Consider the following 27,998-nt stretch of genomic DNA (forward strand, 5'->3'; position numbering starts at 1 on the left):
GTCCTATTAACTAGACTAGAGTCTATCCGTTTGAGTATGGGTAGTGCACCTATGTCAAGATATCAATCAGCATTCTCAAACCGAGCGTGTGTTTTAACAGGAGTACAGCGGTAGGCCTTTTTGGCACCCGCTCCAACTCCAGTCGGTCTTCCTTCTCAGCCCTGCGCATTCAATCGTCAGCAGCGCCACTGGGAGCAGGGATATCCTGATGAAAGAGGAGACTGTACAGGGGTAAGTGTCACAACTTAACCGGTGAAGCCACTCGTATTTTTTAACGCCGTTTATCGGCAGCTTCTGTGTATACTGTTGCCAGGTGTGAAAGGGAGAAAAGAGCAGGTTTGCGTTTGCTTGTTGACAGAGACTGGCCAAAGGCCCAGTGACCCACATTCTTATCTAATGCTGCATGTTAGCTTGCTAGCTGTAGCTCGAAGTGGGTTGACATACAATACATACAGCACCTTATTGAATACGAGTTAAAAGCCTGCTCGTTCACATTATTAAGTCGCTTACCAGCGGAAAAATAACTGCTATCATTCTTTCTCACGCGGACTAATATGTCTTGGTTGCGCGTGTCATACGTTGCATTGTGGCAAACTATTTGGGTTGTTGTTTTTTTTTGCTGTTATTGACGTTAGCAAGTAAGCTAGGTGGCGATAGCTTTCTAGAAATCTCTTCCCGGTTCGCTGGCCGGCCGACCGGCATCACTCGGCAGCACCAGATGGACAGGTAGATGTCTGTACCTACATTTGTAAGTGGAAGGCTGACTTAAGTCTAGTTGACCATGCTTTAGAGTCGTAGCTCTCAACATAATTAACATAATTTCCTCATATTTACGCCTATTTGTCCCTCAAAGGGATATTCCCCCCTTCTCCCTTGTTAACGAACGTGGCAGCTGCGCTTCTCTCCAGAAGCCCAGTCTTGTTTTAGCGCCGATCTATTCTGCTCGTCTCTATAAAAGAAATGATGAAAAACTGTTACGTGTTCAACTTGTCAAGGTTTCCCACCAGCTTGACAGCACAGCTGTATCTTGTTTGAGAGGCGCTTTAATGCACCTCAATTGCGACTGGGAGCAAACTAACTTTTGCCGTCTTGTGCGCGTATCGAAATTGACTCGCTTGTAAGCGCACTAAGTGACTTTGAAATAAGCAGGGCACGAGGAATGGTTGCTTTATGTGACAATGAGCATGTTTAAGATTTTGATTTTCTCGCTATCGTTCCATGACGAGGTTTTTTTAAGTGATTGCGCAGCAATTTATTGAGACAAACGAACAACGACCGTATGAGATCCCTGAGTTAGAGTCCTGTCGTTTCGAAGCTTGGACTGCAGCTCATATTTTTTCTTTCGCTCAGTCAGATTACATTGATAAAAGTGCTCTTAGTATCGTAGGAATTTTGTTTATTTATGGCTTGATTTGTAATGAACAAACCAGGGACGTTGCTAGGCATACAGCTGTACAGGGGCACAGGCCACCAACCAGAACCCCACCACCAACACTGCCTTACAGAAAATGTGCCTGTAGCCTACTGGATGTATAAGAACATTTATTCAAATTTGTATGAACCTCAACAGGTTTAACAGAGCTATAGGCTATCTAAGCAAATAAAAACACTTTTGAGTTCAACCATTTAGCTTTTCAATTCCTCCTTCTGTAGCTCATCAAACATAATCAAGTCAGCCTTTTACACAAGAGGCAATATTTCTAAAAAAACACAGTATGTACAGTATTACAATTTTCAACAGATACAAAATAATGAACAATATTTCAGTCCAGGTACTGAACATTTTTTAATCTTACTGTAACACAGTCAATAAATACTTCTACAAGAGGGAATATTGCAAAATAAAAAGTCAAAAACCTTTAATTAAGAGTACCTGATATGGTCTGATAAGTTATTCCCCTGATTGAGTAGCCTTTTAAACTAGCCTACCCACATTTTATCCATTTATAATGCCCAAGATAGTTTAGTAAATTGGGTATAATAGGCAGAATAGGATATTGTCTTGCGTTTTTCATATGCCATGGAACCAGACACTGTTTAAGCCTAAATGCAAACTTTGTCTATTTGGCGTAAGAAATTACAGTGGCCCATAGGTAGGCTTCTCACCTCCCTCCACTTCATTCTCAGTTCCCCTTGTTGCTTCTCTGTCCCCGACAGAGACACATCAGTCTAGCGTAGTCTGAAGGATGTATGTGGGAATATTTACAGGGGCACAACGCATGTTTAAAAAGTGTCTGGTGACCTGGAACAAACTATGGTGCGTTTTATTTGTGCTGATGTGCGTTAGCTGTTTTTAATGTGAAGTATGTTGCAACAGAAAATCTAAACGCAGAAGAACCATATCGTCTGGCACACTGAAATGTTTTTGTTCCTTTTTATATTAGTACAGTTCACTGTGATGATTCATTGTGTCATCAGAGAAGTGCTATAAATGAGCATCAATCTACTGTCACTGCAGAGATCTTTGCTTTTGATTTCAAGAAGAGTTTGTGAGAAATGACCATCACTTGAATGCGAAACAACTGCATTTATCTCGCAGCTTCTTGTGATTTAAAAATGATTAAATTAGGCTTGTTTACACTTTCATGACACTTTAAATTGCACAACCAAAGAAGTTGGTGAAAGCAGTGTGCTGCTTTGACATTGTTAATTAACAGAGATGGATGGGTAAAATGGCCTGACCAATGTGTTGCTCAGTTTACATGATGTGTATTTCGATATCAGCTTATATTGCCTTGCTCTGCAAAAACTAATTGAAAGTGTCTGTCATTGGTCATTAATGTTTTCAATGATCAAATTCAGATTTGGTATGGCTTCAATGATCCAACCCAGGTCAGACTGGTGGTAGTTTGCACCTTTGCTTTTGAAGAGGTGCTTAATTTTTTTCCATGTCGAGCAGATGGAACTTTTTTGGAGCATGAAAAAATACTTTGACACCTATTACTCCCTTGCTGGCACCACAGTGCGCCGCAGGTGAGCGGAGGAAACCAGGACAGTTTCCTTCTCTCACCTGTCCTCTGCTTTGGCAAAAGCTTATCAATATCCCCTGACTATTGTGTTGCTTGGCATCTTGTACACACTGGAACATGTTTGTAAAGGTTTTAGAACTTTGAATGTATCAGAAAACCTTATCTGTGCAGGCACCTATAGATTGTCGCTGTGTTGTCAGCTGTTGTGCATAAAAAGTGTTCAAACATGGCAGCAGAGAACGGCACATTTGTTTGCACTTGACAGAGGAGGTGGAACTGATGAAACCGCCAGCAATGAGGAGGGAGAGGAACACTCACTGATGACATTATTATGTGCCATGCCTAATAATGTAATTACACTATGCCTGTCATATGGGCCTCTTCTGATGCAGAGGAGCCTGTGTTGATTCAGATGTGATGTTTTCTGGCTTTGGATGAATTCAGGAAGCTTTCAGTCATTAACAGCCTTCTTTATCATGGCTGTTAATGACTGAAAGAATTGTTGACTATCAACTAGGGGTACTTGTTTCTTGTATCCCTTGTTGATGGTGTTTTTCAGCAGACTGGCGTGCTCCTGGTTTTGATGTGAACTGCTCTGCTGCTGGGCTGAGCAGTAAGTTGAATTTTAAAGCGATACTCTGGAGTAGATTCAACCTGGGGTCATTTGAACCGTGATATCCAGCCAAGTAGCCCACCCGCAGTTTTTCCGATATTGGCTGAACATCAGCTGAGTTACTGAGTTATCCCGAATAGCTTCGTACAAGGGTTAATGGATCCTGGCAGTATCTCCAAAATTACTACACTAAAATCACATGCCATGACACCAAACTTCTACAGTAGTACAAATATGGTCTGTACTCACAAAACGATGCATTTGGAAGTTTGAAAATAGTCCAGGAGTTGATTATTATCAACACAAGCCTGATAGCTTTTCTGCTGCTAAAGCTGCGTCGACGTCACTTCTGGGAGCTGGGAGCTTCAAAGTAAGATGAGGGTTGATCTACTACTGTAGACAACAAAGTATATGCTATATTCTACATGTTTTTTTATGAATTTTTATGTTGTACAGTTGTGAATTTATTTTATCAATGGAGAAATTGAGCAGCCTTGCTTTGTTGTCTACAGTAGTAGATCAACCCTCATCTTACTTTGAAGCTCCCAGCTCCCAGAAGTGACGTCGACGCAGCTTTAGCAGCAGAGAAGCTATTAGGCTTGTGTTGATAATAATAAACTCCTGGACTATTTTCAAACTTCCAAATGCATCGCTTTGTGAGTACAGACCATATTTGTACTACTGTAGAAGTTTGGTGTCATGGCATGTGATTTTAGTGTGGTAATTTTGGAGATACTGCCAGGATCCATTAACCCTTGTACGAAGCTATTCGGGATAACTCAGTAACTCAGCTGATGTTCAGCCAATATCGAAAAAACTGCGGGTGGGCTACTTGGCTGGATATCACGGTTCAAATGACCCCAGGTTGAATCTACTCCGGAGTATCGCTTTAAATTTCAGTTGTGAATTGAATAATAAATCCGAATGATTACAATAATCAAATTACCGTGATAATTATGTCACATGCAGTTTTCATATTGTTAAGAACAAACGACAAAAAGATATTGGTCAGGGCTGCTAATTCTCACTCACTGAGCATTATGAGGGCTTCTCGGATAAGATGCTGTGACACGGTACAGCTGTATGAGTCCGTCTACACAGGGAAGACGGTGTGTCTGAGAAGTCTGACCTGGCCTCTCTCCTATAGGCTTTTTTAACTTTGTACCACAGACACAGTGTGTTTGCCACAGAGCTTGAAATAGAGCTGGTTTGCTACCGGGCTGCTAGTGGTGTTGCTTGGGGCTTTTTCCTCATGCAACCTGATTGTGGGAAATTTCGGCACTTTTTTTGGGTCAAAGTTGAGAGCGGGCCAGAGAGGAGTCATTGCCTTTTGCTTAGTCGGCTAGAAATCCCAGCTGTGGCAGTGATCCGTGGCCCTCGGGAAGACTGTCTGCCCTGGCGTCTTGCGACAAAACGCATCAAAAGACATGGGCTCATTGGACATGTCTGCCTGTGCTCCTGATGTCTCTCGGATAAATGGTTGGAACAGCGTCCCACTTTCTATTTAGTTTATTTACAAAAACAACTTGGATAAGACACGGAGGCTTACAGTATCTGATGTCATGCTATCACAGACTTAAGCAGAGGATGTTAGCTTCTCTTATAACTTGCTTGAACTCCACCGAGCAAGCAGTCAGGATTACCTGAGTGACTCTTTCCTCCAACTAGTTTGTTTAGGACATGGCTGTCTGACCCCTCCTGTGGTGATGCTCTGACGATTCAAAGGAGAAGTCCTCAGCCATTGGGTTGAAGGCTAATTTTACTTATGTTATGTATTTTAACAGGTAAATAACACCCCATGAATATGTTAACAAGGTGAAAAAGTTGATTCTTAGCCAGGAGGGCCTTTAAAATGATATGCCTGTGAGGCATCAAAGAGACCACGAGAGGACAAGGAGGTGATGTGAGAGTAAAACTGAGAGGAAAGAATTTGTGATGTGGAGAATTGCTGGAGTCCTTTTTCTGTCCGGCTGAATCTTAGTGCGGAGCCACCGTCAGTCCCATGGTTTTTGTACACTGATGTACTGGCAGCCTGATGGTGCAGATGGAGACCTATGATAGAGGTGGCTGGACCGAGTAAACTGCCATCTGCTTTGAATCTCATGCACTCTGCCAGAGTGCACGTTTGTTCATACTGGTGCATCAGTCAGTCATCACAAAGTCAGTCTAGGCAGCAATGTTAACTGCATTTCTTTCTTTTAGTTTGGAAGAACTGTGGATTCCGTGTGTTGAAAGGGTGGAGTTTGTGCAACTGCCATTTACAGAATAATTCCCAGTGATGAAGATCATAATGGATACAACCTACTCACTTTATTAGAACTGCAAAAACTTCCCTGTGACCTAAATGATAAATAATGGTGGAATTGAGCAACTCCTTCATGGTATGTAAATGGACACACTGGTTTTAATAACATCAACATAATTAGGGCCCTATAAAATCCGTTTTATTGTTTTCCCAAATTCAGTTTTTTCCGTTTTTAATTTTTGGGAATCTTTTTTCTTTTACCTTTTACTCTTATTTTACTACCAAAACTAGTTTGTTTTTAATGTAAATGACTAAAATGTACCCAAATTAAATAGAAATTAACTTAAATTTATTGAGATGAAAAAAATAATAATTTCCTCAATACATCAAAAACAAGCAGAAAGTAATGAAACTTTTGTTGACTTGTCATAAAACAACAACCTAACATTTTAAACTTCTTAAAATTTAACTTAAAAAGAGTTACTAAAGCTGTAGCACTAGTTAGTCCTTGTGAGTTAGTACCTTGTCAATTGAGTGCTAGCAAAATTTGCAGAACAACAGTTCACCTGTCACATAAAAGTCATTTGGGTATTGCTCGGCTCTGAAGGGTTAGCGCTGAGTTTCAGAGTTTTTTTTGACGACAAAGACAGAGCCGTGGGCAGCCGCTTTGCCATGTTTACATTGTTTTGAAGGGAAAGGGGCTACGTCTGTGGAGGGGGCTTGTTGTGCCACCCAGATTTGCTTACCTTTGTACAGTTTTCTCCAGACATGCGTTCCTCTTCCACACGAAAACACCATTTCAGTCAATCATGTCAAATTCTGCGATATTCCGTGGAAATTATAGGGCCCTACATAATTGGATTGATATACGTTGTAAGTAAGTCCTGTAAGTAACCTGCTTATCGATGGTTTTAGGAAACCTACTTTTAACAGATTTTTTTTTTCTTCGTTTTGTCTCTCTCCTCTTTAAAATCAAAATCTCAATTCTGACCAACAAAACCTTTCTAGTTTTTCTGAGAACTTAGCAGCCCCTTGTTGGGCTGGCTTTGTTACCTCAGGGGAAACTTCCTGCTGATTTGAGTGCTAAGGGAGACCAAGACCTCCTTGCTTCAAAACCCTTGAAATAGTTTCTTCTAATATATGACTCGGATCACATTAGGCACGGTTGACCGTGTGTTTGCTGCAGTCTGTCGGAGCAGAAGTCAGTCTTTCTCAGAAATGTCCTTTAGTCTTTTGCAGTTGCATCAGTCCCTTGTGCTCTTTAAAAAGAAAGCCATATTGTATTGTATCAAGATGGCGGCATAGGTGTTTGTTTGTTTTGTCCCTGTCTCAGTAACCACAATATATAGCCTATAATGTGTTCCAAAACGTGTGTTTATTGTTTACTCGCGTTTGCTTACTAAACCACACCGATACAGTTGGCGCATAGAACTTTGAAGAATCGATGGTAGCCTAAACCAGCAAAAAAATGACTTGGATTACTTTGATCTACCTGTTGGCGTTCTTTCCGACTTTCAACTCGGGAGGCAGCGCTGATCATGGCCTGGATTGCTGGAATGCCTCTGCGAGGACTGTTACGATGCCGATTGTGGCTGGATTTCCCCCTTCGTCTCTCCGATGGACTGTATCGGACGGTGCGGATAAAATCTCGGGAGTGCGGGAGTCTGGACTCTCTCCCCTGTGGCTGACTGGGCCTACACCTGCGGTCCGAGATGGCCGCCGCCGGCAGGATGGGAGTGTGAATGCCTGGATGCTTGTTCTGCTGTTGCTGGCAGGAAATGTTCACCCTAACCCAGGCCCTGGTCAAATTGAGCTTGAGACTCCATCCGATCTCAAAAGCTCAAACGGGCTACGTGTCATTCATACAAACGTGCGCAGTCTAATTAACAAAATAGAATCCGTGCGTATTTGGGCAAAGTCAACTGACTGTGACATAATGGTTTTAACAGAGACTTGGCTGAACTCCTCTATCACAAATGAAATGATAAACATTGATGGCTACACCATCTTCCGGTCAGATCGCATGAAAAGGGGAGGGGGCGTGGCAGCCTACAACAAAACAGCACTTGAGTGCTCAATCATCGAGTCTGTCACTAGACCAAGATTTTTTGAATTATTGGCAATAAAACTTATTATGCCAAACAGTGCCGGCCTTACAGTAATCGGGTGTTATCGCCCACCGTCTGCAACAGCTGAGGCTGCAACTGCGCTATCTGAAGTGCTGCACAAATACACGGGCAACGAGCTCCTACTGTTGGGAGATCTAAACTGGGACTGGTTGTCCGCATCGTCAAACGCGCTTAAGGACATTTGTGATGCGCTGCATCTTGAGCAATTAGTGCATGCGCCCACGCTGATTAATTTAAAAGACATGAACAAGTCAACTTTATTGGATGTCATCCTCACAAATACCCCACATAAATATACTGCTGTTGGTATATTCTGCAATGATATCAGTGACCACTGCACAATTGCTTGTGTTAGAGATTGCAAGCCACCAAAATCTAGTCCAAGATATGTCTTCAAACGGGACTATAAGCATTTCAATGAGCAGGCCTTCCTGCATGATGTTTTTCATAGTGATTTGCACTATGTGTGTAATATGACTACTGTAGAAGAGGCTTGGGACTTTTTTAAAGCAACTTTTCTTTTTTTAATTAACAAACATGCTCCATTGAGATCTTTTAGAATAAGTGGTAAAAACAATCCTTGGTTCAAAGATGATATTGCTGTGGCCATTAGAGAAAGGGACAGAGCCTGGGCAAATGCTAAGAAACATAATGACCCCAATCTGTGGTTGAACTACAGGACTCTCAGAAACAGGTGCACAAGATTAGTGAAGAACGCAAAAAGTGGTTATTACCTTGAAATGATAAATGAAAATCTAAATGACCCTAAAAAGTTTTGGAAACTGATCAAATCTACTGAAGGTACAATGGCGCCACCTACCCTTCCAAACTCTCTTTCATGCAGTAAAGGGGAAATTTTAGGGAAACAAAACATTGTAAATGCCTTCAATGAGCACTTCATAAATGCAGGGGTTATGACTCAGACTAAAACTGATATAACAAATACTGACCACATATGTACTGCATCTAATACTAGTTATTTTAATTTTACTCATATATCCACCTCGCAGGTACGAAAGGCGTTGGCAAACTTGGATTGTAAAAAATCAGCAGGTCCTGATCAAATTGAACCATTCTTTTATAAAACTGCTGCACTTTTAATTTCTGATGCCATTGCTGCTATTTTTAACCTTAGTTTAACAAGTGGATGTATCCCAGAATCTTGGAAATCAGCTCAAGTATTGCCACTTCTAAAAGGGGGTGACCCGTCTATCTTAGATAATTATCGACCCATTTCTAGGTTGTCAACCCTAGCTAAAGTGTTTGAATCTCTTGTCAGTGAGCAAATGAAACACTACTTAGCTGAAAACAATATTTTAAGTTCAACTCAATCAGGCTTTAGGCAAGGTCATAGCACTGGAACTGCCGTGACATCTGTTTTAAATGATTTTATTTCTGCCTTGGACACAAAAAAATCATGTTGTGCACTTTTTGTTGACCTCTCCAAGGCGTTTGATACTGTTGATTTTAAAATACTATTGCATAGACTTAAGGCTATAGGTTTTAGTAGCCCAGTGTTACAATGGTTTTCAAATTATTTAGTTGGCAGAACACAGTGTGTTGCCCTAGAGAACCTTCAATCACCCTTACTTACCATAAAAGCAGGTGTCCCGCAAGGATCAGTTCTTGGCCCAATCTTGTTTTCTCTGTATATTAATGATATAGGTAAGGGCCTAAATCCAGCTAAGGTACATCTATATGCAGATGATACCATTCTATACACTGTTAGTACCTCAGTGCAAGATGCCTTGGATTCTTTACAAACGTCCTTCATATCCATTCAAAATGCATTATTGCAGTTAAAATTAGCACTAAACACAAATAAAACGAAGTATATGATTTTCACACGATCAAGAGCATGTCCTGATGGTAACTTAACAACACTTGATGGTACCTTCCTGGAGCGGGTTATTTCTTACAAATATCTTGGTATTTGGTTAGACCAAAAGCTCACATTTGAAGTGCATATCAATAATCTTTTAAGAAAGCTAAGGCCTAAGGTTGGTTTTTATTTTCGTATGAAAAAATGTTTTTCATTTTTAGCAAGAAAAAGGCTGGTCCAGAGTACTTTTCTCTCAGTGTTGGATTATGGTGATACAATTTATATGCATGCGCCCTTATGCTTCCTCAAGAAGCTGGACGCAGTTTATCATTCTGCATTGCGATTTGTAACAGGTGCCCCCTCAAGAACTCACCATTGTGATCTATACTCTAAAGTCCAATGGCCATCTCTGTATTTAAGGCGTAAATTGCATATGATACTTTTTATTGCTAAGGCATTGTTGGGTAAACTTCCCCATTATATCTGTAATTTATTGACTCTTCGCACTTCATCTTATGGTACACGTTCCTCACAAAAGTTGTTACTTCAGTCTTGCACTCCTCTGAATTAGGAAAGACAGGCTTTTCTTTTTATGCTCCTCACCTATGGAATGAGTTGCAGAATATATTGTGTATGGATTCTCTGCCCTCTTTGCAGACTTTTAAGAGGGAAATGAATGCTGTTTACACAGAGGAATGTCATTGTTTTTAAACATACACCACATAACCTTGATCTGATGCTATGTTTTATGTAGGCCTAAGTTTATCATTATTATTTTCTCTCTTAATGTATTTTTTGTAAGTTTATTTTCCTTATTATATGTTTTGTGTCTGTCTGCGTCTGGAACTGTATGTAAGCTGCCATTTTGACCAGGACTCCCTGGCAGAAGAGACTCTTAGTCTCAATGGGACAATCCTGGCTAAATAAAGGAAAAGAAAAAAAAAAAAAAAAAAAAGTTGCTGCATCGAAGACTTTTTATAGGTGTGACATCTTAGGTTGTTGCTGTATACAGACGTTGATGCTCAGCTTGTCCCGATAAGCTTTAATTCAGTACATCATGCAGCAGGGGAACATCAGCTCATTGATATATCACATAAAACATTGTCACAGCATATTGACGTGAGCCTTATTACTTATGTAGAAAAAAATGTTTTTTGTTATGTCTGTTGGACACAAGAAGCTCTCTTTTACTTTAAGTGTAAATGTTGTACAGTATCATCTGCTGATTAGATTTTAGACAGCTTATACTGTAAGTTTGCACATTTGACAACCAGACCAACTGACAGCAGCCACTTTGATCCAGTTTATGTCACATAACACAACGGAAAGCCTTTCTCTTTCTGGTTCTAGCTGTAAAGTGATGCCCTTATTGTTGGAGTAGCTTCTTGGCTTTAATCGACGACACAAACTCGGACTTCGCCAGCAGTTATTTCTTGGCACAGCTCAACCCAACAAAAGTTTCGTATCATAACTCGTGCAAGACGATAAGCTGAAGTGGGACTCTTTGATACAGAACTCGCGGATGGTTCAAAATGAGAAAAGTTTATAACGACCTCATATAACGTAGAATTGAATTTGAAATAATCTTTCACTGAATGTGGCATCTTATTTTCGTTCCAATATTGAAATGATTTGAATGGCTTTCATTTTTGCGATGCGTAAAAGATCGAGATATGTGCTATTTTTAAAATCACCAGGCAAAATGAAGCCTTTGAGAAAGTGGTAGTTTGATTGACCAAAAAGATTGACCTACATGGGAAATCTGGGCAATCTTACAATGATGCTATGTGATGGTACCACGATCAAGAAAAATGGGTCAAGTCTATTGGGTTTTCCATAAAAAGTGATGAGGGTGGAAGTCTTGCAAATGCATCATCACTTCTCAAAATGCTCATGAGTAAATCTTTTTGTTTTTGAATCTGCATCTAAATGCATTTTAACCATATCAGGATATTTACTTCAGTGAAAAGTATTTCCGAAAACACTGGACTTAATGGATGTACTAACCTATGGAAGGAATTGTTAGACTGTTGCAGCAACTTATACCGTTTTTAATCATTCTACCTGATCAAACCATTTGATCTGATCCATCAGTTGAAGACATTTTAAAGTATTTTGAAATATCAGGGATCCTTTAAGTCAAACCTTACTTCAACGAGCATTTCCAAGATAAGGACGACAATTATGTAATATCCTAAGTTATGTTATTGTAAATGCTTATGTGAAAGTTACCTGAAAACAGACCTCAGCTGATGGCCAAGGGGGGTTCGACTATCAATGAATTTTGGAGAGACGTGTGTGTGTGTGTGTGTGTGTGTGTGTTAGAGAGAGAGAGAGAGAGAGAGAGAGAGAGAGAGAATTCTGAGCTGAACTCTTGTTTTGCAGTGGTGTGGGAGGCTCACGATGACCCAGATGTTTTACTTCTGATTCAGTGATGTGAAGTGTCTTTGCTCTGTTTTTGTAAATTGGGCTCTTTCTGTTCAACAGATGGAAGAATTATGTCCAGACTCCTCCGTCATGAGGTGAAGCAGTTGGCCAACCAACAATCATTCGAAGACGAGAGGTAAGACTTTCGGAAAGTGTTGTTATTTGTGGTGCGGGCCGCAGCAGTGAACCGGTTAAAGCTTTTTCATGTTTGGAGACACACAGTCTGGGCTAATTATGCTGTTTGAATTCCAAATCATGAGGAGCTATAACAGAGCTGCTATTCATCAATGTTTTCATTTTGTTCTGTTTCTTTATTTGCTGTCTGCTCATCACTGGAACTGAGAATGGTGTTGACTGAGTCATTAGAGTATTATTCCTCCGGGATTTGGTAGAACCCACAAGCTGCAGTTCGTTTATCAAGAAGTCACCAAACGACGATACTTCTTAACTCCGGAGAATGGGAACATCTACATTATTCCAGACAGCTCTTTGCTGCAGAGATACATTGTAGTGGTAGAAATAAAAACACCTGGAAATGGAACACTATAATCGCTCCCTCTTAAGTTGCAACCTTGATGGATAAAAGCAACTCTGCTGTACAACAACATGCTGTGCTTTCTGATGTTAGCCATTTACTACTTTTTCTCATTTTTTGCTCATGTAATTAACTTACGCAACTATCATAAAGAGGAACTATCTACAGAGTCTCTGCTGACTGCTCACAACTCTTTTGTCAGGATGTCTTGTCCTCGCACTTATAGTTCTTCCACTCTTTACAACCTAAGTTACATCTCTGAGGTTCATATTGCACCTGTGTGAGTCTCGTACTTATTGTCACAGCCATTCTTCTGGGTATTTCAGATCAAGTAGGAAAGCATTTGTTTTTCTTATTTATTAATGCAATGTCTATGATTCCTCTATAAAGCAGATATTATGTAGAATGTGCCTCTTGATTACCTGTGATGGATTTCTTTAGTGGGAGTATTTTGGTATAATGCTAGCTTAAGGATAAGATTGTTCTTCTGTTGGACTCAAAGTGGACAGTTTCAGAAAGGACTCGTGTGTGTGTGTGTGTGTGTGTGTGTGTGTGTGTGTGGGTGTAAGAACCAGAGATCGTGTTCTTTTTTTATTCTTACCATTCTTCTTCTATTCAAAGCGGGTGCTTTTCATCATAGTGGTGGATAATAAAGTATCAAATAGCTTATAGCTAGTCTGTAAGTGCAAACGTGAAACTCTTTCTCACGGCTTCCAAAAGAAAGAGGCCATTTTCCAAGAGGTCCATTTTCAGTGCCTTAAACCTGCATTTGCAAAATGTATAAGTTTAAAAAATACATTTACATGAGTGGACAATTTCTTTGACTTGGCTTAAAAAGGACTGTTTTTTTTCATTTATGCTTTATTACTCCACAAGATCAGTTAACAGACTTTTATGTGAAGATTCAATATGATTTCCATTTAAAGCAGTGGCTTTATGACTAGATGGAATTAGCAAAGATTTGCTTGATGAATTACTAATTTGTTATTGGACTTTATTTTCTTTTCCAACTGTTGACTAACCCATGGATTGTTTTTTGCAGCGTGAACAATGAAATTCTTGTCATGTGATTGGTTTAAGTTCCACATATTGAATCACGCTGAATTTAAAATCATGTCGTGCCAAATTCTTTTTTTTTTTTTTAAATCTGTGTAGAATAATATAATGTGGGTGTTTTTATGTCTGTCCTCTGAGAAAGACATGGCCACATGCACATCCAAAGCGACGTTAAAAGATGAACTTTTTAGGTTTTCTGGTGTTCAGAGTAACACAGCTGTTGATTCTCAATCGAACTGTTGTCTGGTTCACACAGTCTATGTGAATAGGTGTTGGTGGTTAACAGTCAGTCATCCTTTTGTCAATAATCTCACAGAACTATAGATCCACAGTCATTCTTGGTTGCTTCCCCTGTGCTGCCAGTCCTCCTTCTGCACTCCAGTGACCCATTTGGCATCAGGATGAGGCCCCTGGCAGAGGTCCTGCTCCTTTGGGACAGGCAGCCAGCAGCTCTGAAGGGGCGTCTGCCAGCCACTGCTGCTTGCCTCTCAAACATTCCTGTCTGTTTGCTGTGGAGTGAATATGTAAAACAAAGGCTGCTTTTGTGCTACTGGGTCTGCGGACGTGTGCGCAGAAAGTGGAAACACAGCTGGCTGCCCGGTGTTGAGTTTGGTTATTGCAGCCACACAGCAGTATGATGGGAACTGGGTAATGCTGACAATCTTGTGTTGTGAATTTTACTGCTTACAAGCCAAATGAACTTCACATTATTAAATCTGTCCTCAGCCACATCTTCCAGGGTAGAACTTTGCGTTTCAATTGAGGGAATCTGTAATTGCTGAGCGGATGCCACGAGGATGTTAAGACTTTATAGCTGCCTCTCATTGGATGTCATCAAGTAATTTACTTGTTAAAGCTGCGGTCGGCAACTTTTTTTTAGTCATATTAGCTTGAACTGTCATGGGATTCTGGAAGTAGAATAATAAATAGGCTGTTTAGGAAAAATAACGAAATCTGTAGCTCCCTCTGAAGCCTGTAATCATGCTTGCAAAAACCGAGCGCTCCCGGCTGTTTTTAACCAATCAAGTTAGGGTGGAGGAATCCTACCTGTCAATCACAGCTTGTGCACACGCTGCTGAGCGTGAGTCTGCCCCAGCTTGTGTGGGCTCACACTGGTGTGAACTCACGTGCACAACCTCGTCCACAGAGGGGGAGGGGTTTGGGGGGCGATTCGGAGCTTGTTAGAGGTTGGGGGAGGGACCTGAAAGTTGTATCAGTTCGAATTTTCCGACTTTAGACTCGCAACTTTGAAAACCTGCCGACTGCAGCTTTAAAGTGTTGCTGTCGTGTTGCATGACCTTCTCGAAAGCAAGTCTGTTGCCTTCTGGTTGTTAAGACTACATGTAATTATCCTAGATATTTCCTAGCGCTAAGGGCAGAATCTATCCTCCTAATATATGCTCCTAATCTGAGCAACGAGATTTTTACATTTTTTTTATTGTAGGATGTTCACCAGCAATAAGTGTGTTTTCAAATTTTTTATGGTTGATTGCAGTCTATTGTGTGCGACCTGGGGTCATTGAGAGTTCACAAATCCCTTGTTCTTGGGTGTCAGGGTGTGACGAGGATGTCAAAGAAAACATAAAGGTTGCTACGAAACCAGAGTTTACCTAAGTTAGGTGTTACCATCCATGCTTCTTTATAAATCCCAGAACGGTTTAGGCCCAAAATACATCTGTGATATGTACAGAGAATATAAAGCCAGCAGAGCTCTTAGATCCAAGGACTCAGGTCAGCTGGTCCAGTCCAGAGTCCAGACTAAACATGGAGAAGCAGCATTTAGCTGTTATGCTGCAAACAAGTGGAACAAACTGCCAGTGGAGATTAAACTTTCACCAAATGGAGACATTTTTAAATCCAGGTTAAAAACATTTCTTTTCTCATGTGTCTATGCATGAAATCTGCAAGATATTTTTTAATTTATCTGGACTGTTGCTTGTTTTTAACTTCATTTAAATTATTTTATTTGTTTCTCTTTATATTATTTTATGTATTTTTAATGCTTCTTCCACTACCTGCTGCAATGCTTTTATTTTATGTAAAGCACTTTGAATTGTTTTGTACATGAAATTTGCTATACAAATAAATTTGATTTGATTTTGATTTGATTAGGGTTTATAGTTAAACCCTAATAGGTCATTTTTTAAATTAATTTTTGTGGCATATAGAGAATAAGTGTTCCATGTGTTACACAAAAGTTATTACACAAGAGTCTTTCTTCAGATTCTGTTTCTGGTGGTGTCAAAGGACACCCTGAAAAACCTTTTACCTTGAAATGGTTTCATTTTTTTTGCAGTAATTCGAGATTTATGTCACAATTGAAAGACACCCAGATTAAGTTTTGTATTTCAATAAAGTATGAAATAATCCGGTCCAATCGAGCATAAAATGGCAGTTGCCGTATCCATGTACAATATAAAAAATGCTTTGGATTCACATTGGGATTCTTGGCACGTGATTGATTTACTTTTACAGATTCACAAAAGATAGTTTTATGGTGGTCACCATAATTTATTTGAAACAGCAGCACCCCCCTTTGCAGAAAGAAGTCTGCTTTGTAAGAGTAAGAACGGAATGATCTGTACTTCAGGAAGGAAAAGCACAGCGTGCTGCATGTCACAATGTTTTATATCTATTGACTAAATGGGAGTTGATCTCTGTGGTCTTCTAATTTCTTACGTTTTGATAGTGAATCCGCTGAGAAGAAATTCGGTCAGGCTATTTTTACTCTGCGTGGCGAGTCCCGTTGCTATGGTGTTGCCCATTGGCACAGCTGCTGTGCTGGCATCTCAGTGCAGGGTGTGGCGAATGCGTGAAGAGAGGCGCCATAGATTCACTTCAGAGTGAGTCATATCTTCAGAGCTCTGCTGCCCTAAATCTGAGTGCACACACACGCCCACATGCAAATGCACAGTCAGAGATATGTAACAATAATGCCGTGTGAGCAATAGAAAAATGATGAAACCATTGTCACGATTCTGTTATTTGGTGTGTTTCTATAATCACTTTATGGTCTTGGTGTGCTAAGGTGAACTAATGTGGTCTGACCTGATCTTTTTTCTTCAGAACATCCCTTTTTTTTTTTCGCCTGATGTCTGTGCCTGATGAGGCTCAGGAAACACCAGTAAGGAATGAAGAAGCACTACACAGGCAGTTTGATTCCCTGCACACCCCTTGTGTGAAGTACTTGCTATGTTATGTGCTCAGCTTTTAAGGTATTTGTCTTGACAGTGTGCTGGGTTATTGTTGAGAGCTGGAAGGTGTTTCCTGTGGAGTTCTAATTAAGTTGTATCGGAGGAGGAGGAAAGTAGGTCATTGGGCCAGCAGGTCAGTGAAGCACAGATGACATCACGGTTATACAACCCCTGCTCTCCTAGTGGCAAAACACTCGCACCGAACTTAAGCTACTGTGTCAACATTCCCTATCTCTAATTTTCGTCTCGTTTGAGATGCTGTGGAGCCTAAAGAGAAAAAGCTGCCAGCATCTTTCTCTGTAAATGTTTAGTCTACAGATAGAGCCTTTTAACTACAACTCTCCACTCCCTTTTATAGTTACAGTCAGGTGTACGAGGTCATTTGTGTTGACAAAACAATTATCCTAGATAAGACACTCATTCTCTGTGGTGTATTTATGTCAAGAGTCACATATGGTGAGCAATAAAATGGCACTGCATGGCTGAAAGTCAGTGAGTCACGATAAAAGCTACTCCCCTCCTTTTGGTCTCTTTTCTCCCCTGTGATGTCCTAACTGGGCGATGTTGATGTTCTCAACTTGTTTTTATTTGGATTAGTTTGACAGTAAGACTTAGACTAAGAAAAGGATCTCAATGGCAGGATAAGTGCTGATGACAGACACATGTGGTCTGCTGTCAGTAAGTAGACAGTTTGTCTTAATCAGTTGTTCATGAGTACAAAAAAAGAGTTCAAATGAAATTTTCAAGTCATTTTGTATTTGTTTTAATTGGGATTGTGTGACGGTTCGTATTACTTTTCTGTGTACTGTGATACTGTATTGATTCTTACGTCGGGATAGTAGTTGGGCCTATTTGATTTAATTAACTGGAGAAATATTAACAACACTTAATTGTGTTGAGTGGGATCCAGTCCTCTTTAATAAGTTCTGCAGGTGTGTTTCACACATTGCCAAATGCACACAAACACTGACTCTGAGGGGATTTTCTCACTACAATAAATAAGCGGTAATGATGAGAAAAACCTCCCACACAAGTTTGACGGTAAATGGTTCAAGAATGAAGAGGGTCACATATTTAGGCTATAGACCGTATACTCACTTTCAGCTGACATCCGCTGTAGACTACCTGTGGAAGTAGAGCTGAACAATGAGAAACATACCTTTTGTGGTTTTTGCATCTGTAAAAAGGCACAGCTGTTAAAAAAAACCCAACCCTCCTTTATTTTAGTAGTGATTTGTTGTTCATCTGAGAGGCGTCTGACTTGGCTGCATACTGCTGTGTAAATCCCTGTTTTTATTAATATTCCTCCTGATTTTCTTAGTTCTTTAGAGGAAATTTAAGCCTGCCTCCTGTGGCATGTGATCATAGAGCTTAGAGACGATTCTTTTGTGTTGAGTGGAAATCTGCTACTATACACCAGGGGTAAGCTGTTTATCTGGAGTCGTACAAAAGCATGCATTATGAATAAGTTTTACCTCTCAGCTTTGTGCATTTGTCCTTTTTTAGCTGGGTTGACTTTACTTCAAAATCAGTTTCTCAGGAGGTTGTTTGCCAATTGGAGGACTGGTGGTTTAATCCCCAGGTCTCCCAGTATGCATGTGAAAGTATTGCTGGACAGGATTCTGAACCTGACATTGCCATTGGCTTGTCACAATCATGAAATTTTAGGAATTTAATATATGAATAATGCGATTAACAGTTCTATTTTTATGGCACCATAGACTTTTAAAAGTCTCCAAATAACTATATTATATATAGTTTGGATGAAGTTTTGTTTGATGGTCCAGAACCTTTTGTATACTTTCTCATGGAAACATTTCTGTGACACTAAATCGGCTTGGAAGGTGAATGAACTCAGAGCCAGTGCCACCGGATTGTTTCCTCTCCTCATTTGACATCCAGTGTGTGCCAGAAGAGTTGTCTGTACCGCATGTTTGAATCACGATCCTGCACAATACGTGTATAAATTGTTTAAACTACAAACTGAGAAGTTGTATCTTTGGACTTAATATCTGACCTCATGTATTGTCATGTGTTATCCTTCTTTCTCTTAGACTCAGCTGTTACTGCCATGTGCAACATTTACATCCAAAGCAGACCAAAGATCCAGCTCACTGAAGGCATTTTTGCACCTTTGGTCATAGAAACTGTCAGTGACTCTCCTCTGAGACTCACAGGGGTCCGCCCTGACCGCACAGTGTCCACCCAGACTCGACACTCTTCCAGCAGCATTTTCCTCTCTCAGGACTGGCTATACTGTTGGTAAAGTTCAGATTTACAATGACTGATTTAGTCTTGGTTATAATTCTTCACGTGGAGACCGTCAAAGTGTTCTTTAACGCAGTGTTTTTCTTTAAAGGTTCAAATGTCTACCTCACGATCAAAAGGCCCCTCTTAAACGCTGCGACCCTAAACAGGATTTAAAAAAAAATGACCTCAAGCATTGACCGGTGAGTTAAAATCTATCCAGTTCGAATAACTGTGTCAGAATTCTACTTTACTTTGTAGCCAACAGTCCATATGGCCCATATATTAGGTTGGATCAAGTTTTTTTTTTTGCCCAATTTGATTTCTGTGGGTTGAATCTGCTTAAATTTGTTGTTTGTCCACTGTGCAGAGATGACAGTATTTTTGATGGGTTAATGGAAGAGGATGAAAAGGACAAAGCGAAACGGTAAGACCCTGAGGTTTGTTTTTAGATGATACATTTAGCTGAGATAGAAAATGGCAACACCATTGTACACCATGGATGTACTATTAAATATGACAATTGGAACCAAATGTTGGTAATCCTATGGTATTTTTTTTCTTTTTTGGCAGTGGTTACCGCTGCAATACCTGCTAAGCTGCCTGAAAGGTTATCTTGTTATTTGAAAATTATGAACAAGATTTTACAAATCTGTCTAGAAAATAGATTGTATCCCGACACTTAACGTTTTCCAATGCATTTCTAGCATATCTGTAACTATTAGGTCTGTCATTTGGTCACATGCTGCTGTACTGGCATCAGTGCTGGTAAAAGGAGATGAGATGTGTGAAGACCTCCGGGAATAAACAATGTAATTTTTTCCATGTCTAAATCTACAGTGTGTCCCGTAACAAGTCTGAAAAGAAACGCAGAGACCAGTTCAATGTCCTCATCAAGGAGCTGGGTACCATGTTGCCAGGCAACACCCGCAAGATGGACAAGTCCACTATTTTGCAGAAAAGCATCGACTTTCTGCACAAACACAAAGGTGAAAAACCGCCCGAGCTACCAGAAATGTGTTTTTCCGTGAGATTCTTGGAGCTGCTGCATGTTTTTCTTTTTACTTTACCAGAAATTGCTGCTCAGTCCGAATCAACTGAAATCAGACAAGACTGGAAACCTCCTTTTCTCAATAATGAGGAGTTCACTCAGCTGATGTTGGAGGTGAGACAGTTTCAGCGCTTTAATGTATTTTTCCCCATTTTAGAAAAAAAAAGCAGCAAATTAAAGCAGAACATTTTGCTTGTCAGGCATTGGATGGATTTTTCCTTGCAATTATGACTGATGGGAATATAATCTATGTCTCTGAGAGCGTGACATCCCTCCTAGAACATTTACCTGTGAGTATAAGCTGCCATAAATAATGGTAAGATCACAACATTGAAACAAGTCCAAGTCATCATCAAGCCTGTCACTTGTTTCAGTCTGATCTCGTGGATCAGAACCTGTTAAACTTCCTGCCAGTGGGGGAGCACTCTGATGTCTACAAGACTTTGTCCTCTCATGTCACGGAGGGAGATACGCTAACACCTGACGGCTTAAAAAGTAGGCTTAAGTCGTATCTTGGCTTTTCCTGTAGTCCTTACTCTTATCACTATTTTATTTGCAAATGCAGTTCTTTTCTTCCGTTTCTGTTTTTAAACATTATTCCTTTCATTTATTTTTTATCAGCAAAGAATCAGCTGGAGTTTTGTTGCCACATGCTTCGAGGGACAATTGACCTCAAGGAGCCTCCTGTGTATGAATATGTTAAGTTCATTGGAAACTTCAAATCCCTGAATAATGGTAAGTTGCTCCTCACAAATGAACCTGGGGCTAAGGTTTTTATCTTTTATTTTTCTTGTTCCTGAAGGTTTGACTTGTCTTTTGCTCTGATTTTTCACCAGTGCCTAACTGTACCCGAAACGGTTTCGAAGGAATCATTCAGCGATCGCTTCACTCTGCTTTTGAGGACAGAATGTGTCTCATTGCAACTGTCAGGCTAGCCAAACCGCAATTTATCAAAGTGAGAATCATCACGTATTCTTTCATTTCTCTTTGTCTGCTTGACACACTTTAAGTTGACGGTACAGGCTTAGAAAAAGGTGTTTTTTATTATGACAAGGCGTGACGGTCACCTCAGGCGAACTCATTGGTCATTATGTTCCATCCCGTGTTGCCTCTGACACTGCAGTTGGATGTGTGTCATTAAGTTATGCCGTCAGTTGAGAAGCAGTGAAGTGTCTGTCAGACTTGTAACAGTAGTATTTATTAGTTTCTGATTATGGGGAAAATGCAGTCGAAGTCACCAGAACTAATGTTCCTGAGCTTTTTAACCACATCCCAAATATGAGTTATTCTTCTGATCGAGGACATTTCCACATTTATATTCACTGAGCATCCCCTGAAAGTGTTGGAGCCTCCCTGGGAAGTCCTGCCACGCACTTTGAGAGCCTGTACTAATGGTTTAACCCTCTTGTCTCAAAATTATATCAGACTGTATTGTTTCATAGGAAAGTTACTGTTGCTTTTTCCATTTTTAAATTTTTTTTTTTTTTTTAATGAATGTTTGAAAATCAGGCACAAGCATAGTTCTGCCTGTTGATAATGGCTCTTTGAAACTTTAAATCCTTTTCTGTTTAAAGAAAGAGAAAATCAATAATAATTAGTACCGTACTCAAAAGCTGCTTAAGAGCCATTATTTAAGGCAACTCTTTTAAGGAGTCCCTTTTTTGGTGTCTGTAACATTCAATGTCATATTATTTCCAAAGTTTCATTAAGAAGTGATGTTTTAGTAACCCTTGATGCTTCTGTACGTCAATAAAAATGACTTGGAGCAAAGCTGTGCTGTAAAGGTTAGAAGTTGTGGCGTTCTGTTGATCCAGATGATTTAGTATAAATTCTGTACTTCTTCTCCGTCCCTCACAGGAGATGTGCACTGTAGAGGAGCCTAATGAGGAATTTACCTCCAGACATAGTTTAGAGTGGAAATTCCTCTTCTTGGACCACAGGTATAGCTGTGTAAATCATTCTTTTTGAATGTTGATAATATGTGTGTTGATCTTAATTTTTGTATTTTTCTCATTTCTCTTACTGTTTTCAGCCGAGCTTACGGTTGCTGTTCATACTATGTTGTTGCTCCCGAGAAAATGATTTAACATCTAAAAGAACAGTCAGGGCAGCCTGACCTGGCACCACGCACCAGTATTTTCCAACAGTGATTCACGCAGCTTTGATAATGCAGGTTGACATCATCAAAACTGTTCAGTCAAAGGGTGATTAGACTGTGGAACCTGTCTGCCTGTCTGCCTGCCTGCCTGCACGCTGTCTCCTCGTGCATATTTGCAATAAACAAATGTGTCCATCCACAGGAGCAGAACTAAAAGGCAGAAATGCATCTTGCTTTGTTATTTCTTTGAGACAGACCAGATTCAAATTGTGTTACTCTGTATATACTCACAGCATGATTTTAGTCAGTGACCAGCAGCTAGTCAAAACTCTGCAGGACAGCTGGTAAGATCAGCCATTTATGGCCAAAACTTCAAGATCTGAGTGGGACTGTTTAGTTTTTAACCCCCCTACCCCCACCCAGTAGTGACCAGATGCTCATCTGGATTGCTAGAAGGTTAAACTCTGGACCAGACTATAAACAAGTCTGTAGTCAAATGACTTGGTAGTAAATGGTCTTATGATAGAAGTTTTTTCTTTTTCTTAAAGTATAGTGCTGTGTACCTTCCTTTGCCCCCAAGACTAAGTCATCAAATATTGTCAATGTTCACTTCAGCTGTGTGGAAAGGTTTACAGAAAGACCTCCCTTCCACTAATCCAGCCATACTTTTGTCTTTTTTTGGGTTTGTCCAGAGCCTCGCCCATCATTGGTTACCTCCCGTTTGAGGTCCTGGGTACATCAGGATATGACTACTATCATGTAGATGACCTGGAGACACTCGCCAAATGCCACGAACACTGTGAGTGTACTTCTGTTATCCTCCTGATTTATTTATTTTTTTTAAACAGTAGGGGTCATTTTTCCTCTTTGTTTCTGTACAGTAATGCAATATGGAAAAGGAAAGTCCTGCTACTACAGATTCCTCACCAAAGGGCAGCAGTGGATTTGGCTGCAGACCCATTACTACATCACTTATCACCAGTGGAACTCTAGGCCGGAGTTCATTGTCTGCACACACACTGTTGTGAGGTAAATTAACCCTGTGACACTTAGTTTTTCTTAATAATCTTTGTAATTAATGTGCAGACGCATTTAATTGACTGTGTTTGCTCTACAGTTATGCTGAAGTAAGAACAGAGCAGCGCAGAGAGCTTGGAATTGAAGAATTGCCACCGAAGGTCACAGTTGACAAGGTGATCAATTGCTCGACACGAGCTACTCTGAATTTAATGACGAGGAGATGTGACCTGTGACATTGTTTTATAACCGCAGTGCCAGGATTCTGGCTCTGAGTCCCAGCTCAACACTTCCAGCCTGAAGGACGCTTTAGAGCGCTTCAACCGTAGCCGGACCCCCTCGGCCTCGTCTCGCAGCTCACGCAAATCCTCCCACAGCGCTGTGTCTGACCCAGCCTGTAAGCACCTTTAACACTCAGCGGTTCACTATCAAGCAGACCACAAGTGTTTTCATTTTGTTATTGTTTATTGATCTTTGTTTCTATTTTTCCTTCAGCATCACAGATGAAGCTTCAGGGAGATAGAAGTACACCAGGTCGACAGTCCACCTCTGCCCTGGAGATAACCTCACAGCGAAGATCATCGGTCAGCAGTCAGGTCAGTAGAGGAGCTAGAAAAGAGTCTGTTGTAATGAATCTAAGTGCCTGCATCCTGCGTGGGTGATGAGGGATTTCATCAGGACTTCATCCTCCTTTATTTTATATCTGTGTTGTTTTCATCAGCAGTCTATGAACTCCCAAAATACAGGGCAGAACATGGCGCCTTCCATAGCTTCTCAACAGCAGCAGCAGTCTCAACAACAGCAACAACAACAACAACTTCCAAACAACCAGGTATGCTGCTGATATCATTCTTTTAAAAACCTCATTCAGAACGTGTAGAAGGTGCCAGACGGTGCCCTACCTGAGCCACAGTTTCAGTCGTTTACTGGTTCATGGAAGAAGTTAGGACTATACACCAACGAGTTCACATCTATTATGGAGTTATTAATAAATGAGTCAATGTAGTTCTTTAGCCAGTTGGAAGCCATGCAGCACATGAAAGAGCAGCTGGAGCAGAGGACCAGGATGATAGAGGCCAACATTCACCGGCAGCAGGACGAGCTGCGGCAGATCCAGCAGGAGCTGCTGAGGGTGCAGGGACAGAGTCTGCAGGTGGGACGTCAGAGCTGCAACTGACTGAACATACAACCAACTAAATATCTCTGTTTTGTTTTTCTGTTTGAATACATGCGTTGATGTTATATTTCTGAGTTGTGGTCTTAATATTGTTTGCCTCAGATGTTCCTGCAGAAAGGAGCTGGAGAAGTAAATCTCACTTCTGTTCAGATGGCCCAGGGAAGCACTGGGCAGCAGGGGGGGACACTGAACATCCAGGGCCAGGTGGTGTCTGCAGGGCCTCTACAGAGCAGCATACAACAACAACAACAACAACAACAAAATGGTATCCAGCCCCAGTCCCAGCAGCGAACACTCCTGAGGGATCAGAGCTCAGCACTATCACAGGTCAGATGAACTGAAACGTTCAAACAGCTCTCAAAGACCCCAGAAACAGAATACATGTGCATGATTCTATTTCTGTGTTTTTCAGTCTCAGCGTCCGACTCTCACTGTGGAGCCTCAACAAAATCCCCTTTCTGCATCTCTTTACAATACAATGATGATCCCACAGCAAAATCCTGCTAATGTGGTACAGATAGCCACAAGCCTGGCTCAGAATACTGGCCTCAACACTCCTTCTGTGGCAACATTTGCACAGGACCATGCAGCTCAGATAAGGTATGACTCTTCATTTTAATGTACTACTTGAATTGTCATTTTGTTTCTTCATCCAAACATAATTTGTATTACTCAAGTTAACTGGTTGTACCACCTTTGTTTTGACCACTTTTTATTTCACATGTATAAATGGCTCATTTCCTGTGTCTTCCAGGTTTCCTACAGGTTCTCAGCTGCTGACTAAACTAGTCACTGGACAGATGACTTGTGGGGCAGTCATGGTCCCCACAACCATGTTCATGGGTCAAGTGGTGACAGCCTTCGCTCCTCAGCAGGGCCAGACGCAGACCATCAGCATCTCCCAGCAGCCGCAGCAGGTGCAGCCGCAGTCGCAGGTGCAGCCGCAGTCGCAGGTATCCGCCCTGCAGACAGGACAGGCTCCTCTGACCCAACAGCAACCGCAGTTCCTGCAGGTACTACCGGTGGTTACTACTTCTACGTTCATGGATGAATTTGTGTAAAGATTGTGTGGAGGTATTGCAAACTCTTGTGTTTCCGTGTCTTAACGAATCTAAATGTTTGACTTAAGGCTCCTCGGCTCCTTCATGGAAACCAGTCCACGCAGTTGATCCTGCAGGCAGCGTTCCCTTTGCAGCAGCAGAGTATGTTCACTGCCGCAGCCCAACAGCAGCAGCAGCAGCAGTTACAACAACAGAAACAGTTACAACAGCAGAAACAGCAACTGGCCCCTCACAGATCGGATGGTTTGTCTGAGCGCTCCGCTGCGCAGCCCCAGTAGCTGACTGAAGCATATCAGAAGCGGCCAAACTCAAGCATGGGTGTCTGTGTGATGGGAGTCTAAAGTGTGCCGCCATGAGACCATGCCTTGGAGCCAAAGAAGTGATTGGATGGGCAGGCCGTGGCTTCCCTTCCCTCACAAGGATCTTCTGCTGTTTGTGCAGAACACCTGAGCACGAAGCCTGGGCTCCCCGTGGTTCTGGCAGTAGGTCTGAAACCTCGGTCGAAGCCTTCCCTCCAAGAAAACATGGAGCCACAATGTCTGCGGTGGTCTCCTCCCCTGGTCCCGTCACTTTGTGCACCGTGTTTGTGTGCACGCACGCCTCGGTCAACAACGCAGCATTCCTTCATGCGGCTTTCTCCCCAAAGCTGTGAAGACTTTATCTTCCCCTCAAGGACGTCCTGCAGAACGGCCGGAGGACTGGCCAGTTTGGATGTTTTCCCCTATTCTTGTTTTTCCCGTGTAAAAATGATTATGGGTCAGAAAATATTTTTAAGAATGTGGAATAGATGGAAATGTTATTGTACAGAATATCATGTGTAATATATGATGTAAATATACTGAAAAAGAGATAACTAATATTTTATATGATGCATGAAATGAAATGCATTGTCTGTTATTTGCAGCTTCTTTTTTTTAGTTAGTTTGTATTCTAGTGGTCTAAGAAAAAGATCTTCAAATGCTCGGTGGCGGAGGTTTCCTAGCTTCCTTTCTCCTGGGGGGGAAGTGTTTGTGTGTCTGCATAGCAGACGATGCCTTTGCTGTTTGTTGTGTCACAGTTAGTTTTTTTTTTTTAATCCTTGACTTGTGGTTTTTCATATAATTTCATTCGTGTCAAACTGATGTTTGAACAAATGTTTTTAAGTATTTTTAAGCTTTTTAAACGATGTGCTTAAAATCCAAACACTAAAAACTTTAAACACAAATTGTGCCAGATATCATTTATGAAATGGAGACAAAGGGTTAAGCTAAACACAAGCAACAATACGCCAACATCCACCCTGATATCATTATTGAATTCATACTCCTGAAGAGTCCTCCATTTCACAGCCGTCTACGTTGCCTGTACGACACATCAAAATGCTTTATCCCTCTATCATCCACAACATTTATCCCTCCAAATATGTAGAAATATAAATTTTATTCTCTTCTTGTAAAAACTCTTACAAAGGGAGATTACTGTGTGCCAGCATAGGGCTTATCTAATGACTTTCTCATTTGTTTTGTCATCTGTCCAGACTTAATTACTCTGCCTTGGAGAGGCATCAGCTTAACACTTCTAACTTTCTCTGTAGGAAATCAGGATTTTATGAGAGCAGAGTGACCGTCTGGAGATGCTACAAGTGGACCACAAGTTGACAGATAATGAGCTGATTTTTCAGTCACAATGTCTGACGCGTTAAAATGAAAAAAAAAAAGAAAATACGAATGAGAGCAGCTTTATTGAGAATTCAGCTGTATTATTATATATATGCACTTTACTGTTTTGACAAAAGGAGGCAAAAAAAAGACGGGACTTTGGAGTCTAGCTGAGTGTATATACGCAGAGTGAGTTTTATCCCTAACTGCATTGTCCGAGTGTGTTGATGAAGTTTTGAGAAGTTAGTTTTTGGTCGAACTAGGAAAATAACTTTTGTTTTTCATCTGTAAACATGCAGCGCCCGTCTTCTTCCCTCCAGAAATCGGTCCCATGTCACACTTTCACCTTCAAGCACAGAAGAATGAAACCGTTATCATTCGCCGTGCAGACTGGCGCACCATGGAGGTCACGTTTTGTTCAGTCTAGCTTTAAGACCAACGCGCGTTGTCTCATGCAGACGGCCTTTCTAACAAAAGCTCAGTTTTCGTTTGTCATGAAAGAAATCGACTAACACATGCAGCCTCTGCTGTTTCTACAATAGTAATTGCCTTTGCTTAAAAGTGACAGCTTGTGTTCAAATGAACTAGAAAACTTCAAAGAGCCCATATAAAGCAAATTTGTAGGTTTACCATCTATTTCGGAGTCTGTCACGAGAGGTTTACATGTTGTAGTCTTCAATAAAAGCACTTTCTTTTTTTCATTCTGCACATGTTGTCACT

The 27,998-nt window shown here is 40.9% G+C and overlaps 1 protein-coding gene across 4 annotated transcripts; it reads left to right on the plus strand.

The window, feature by feature from the left end:
• The first annotated feature begins 68 nt into the window (after positions 1-68).
• On the plus strand, positions 69-27,986 carry clocka (clock circadian regulator a). Of its 4 annotated transcripts, none has more exons than XM_075484692.1 (23): positions 69-231; positions 12,266-12,341; positions 19,045-19,252; positions 19,350-19,440; positions 19,608-19,664; positions 20,078-20,226; positions 20,311-20,402; positions 20,489-20,578; positions 20,663-20,783; positions 20,910-21,023; positions 21,125-21,243; positions 22,146-22,228; positions 23,079-23,185; positions 23,268-23,415; positions 23,504-23,579; positions 23,659-23,800; positions 23,899-23,999; positions 24,125-24,235; positions 24,410-24,556; positions 24,731-24,907; positions 24,993-25,180; positions 25,335-25,593; positions 25,710-27,986. In XM_075484692.1, the coding sequence occupies exons 4-23, from the start codon at positions 19,421-19,423 to the stop codon at positions 25,917-25,919; spliced, it is 2,511 nt and encodes an 836-aa protein (XP_075340807.1). In that variant the 5' UTR covers positions 69-231; positions 12,266-12,341; positions 19,045-19,252; positions 19,350-19,420; the 3' UTR covers positions 25,920-27,986. The 4 variants fall into 4 exon arrangements, with proteins under 4 accessions (XP_075340807.1, XP_075340806.1, XP_075340804.1 ...); XM_075484691.1 differs by having other exon boundaries at positions 24,128-24,235; positions 24,683-24,907; XM_075484689.1 differs by having other exon boundaries at positions 70-231; positions 24,683-24,907.
• The last annotated feature ends 12 nt before the right edge of the window (positions 27,987-27,998 follow it).

Source organism: Odontesthes bonariensis, chromosome 15 (assembly GCF_027942865.1).
Source record: "Odontesthes bonariensis isolate fOdoBon6 chromosome 15, fOdoBon6.hap1, whole genome shotgun sequence".
Taxonomy (NCBI): domain Eukaryota; kingdom Metazoa; phylum Chordata; class Actinopteri; order Atheriniformes; family Atherinopsidae; genus Odontesthes; species Odontesthes bonariensis.

What these genes read in the sequence shown, in the direction of transcription:
- clocka (XM_075484689.1), top strand. Translation starts at nt 19,421, where the DNA reads ATGACCTCAAGCATTGACCG. An exon ending in CCAAACCGCAATTTATCAAA is followed by an intron (nt 21,244 to 22,145) that starts GTGAGAATCATC and finishes CGTCCCTCACAG; the next exon opens with GAGATGTGCACTGTAGAGGA. An exon ending in CGAAGGTCACAGTTGACAAG is followed by an intron (nt 23,580 to 23,658) that starts GTGATCAATTGC and finishes TTATAACCGCAG; the next exon opens with TGCCAGGATTCTGGCTCTGA.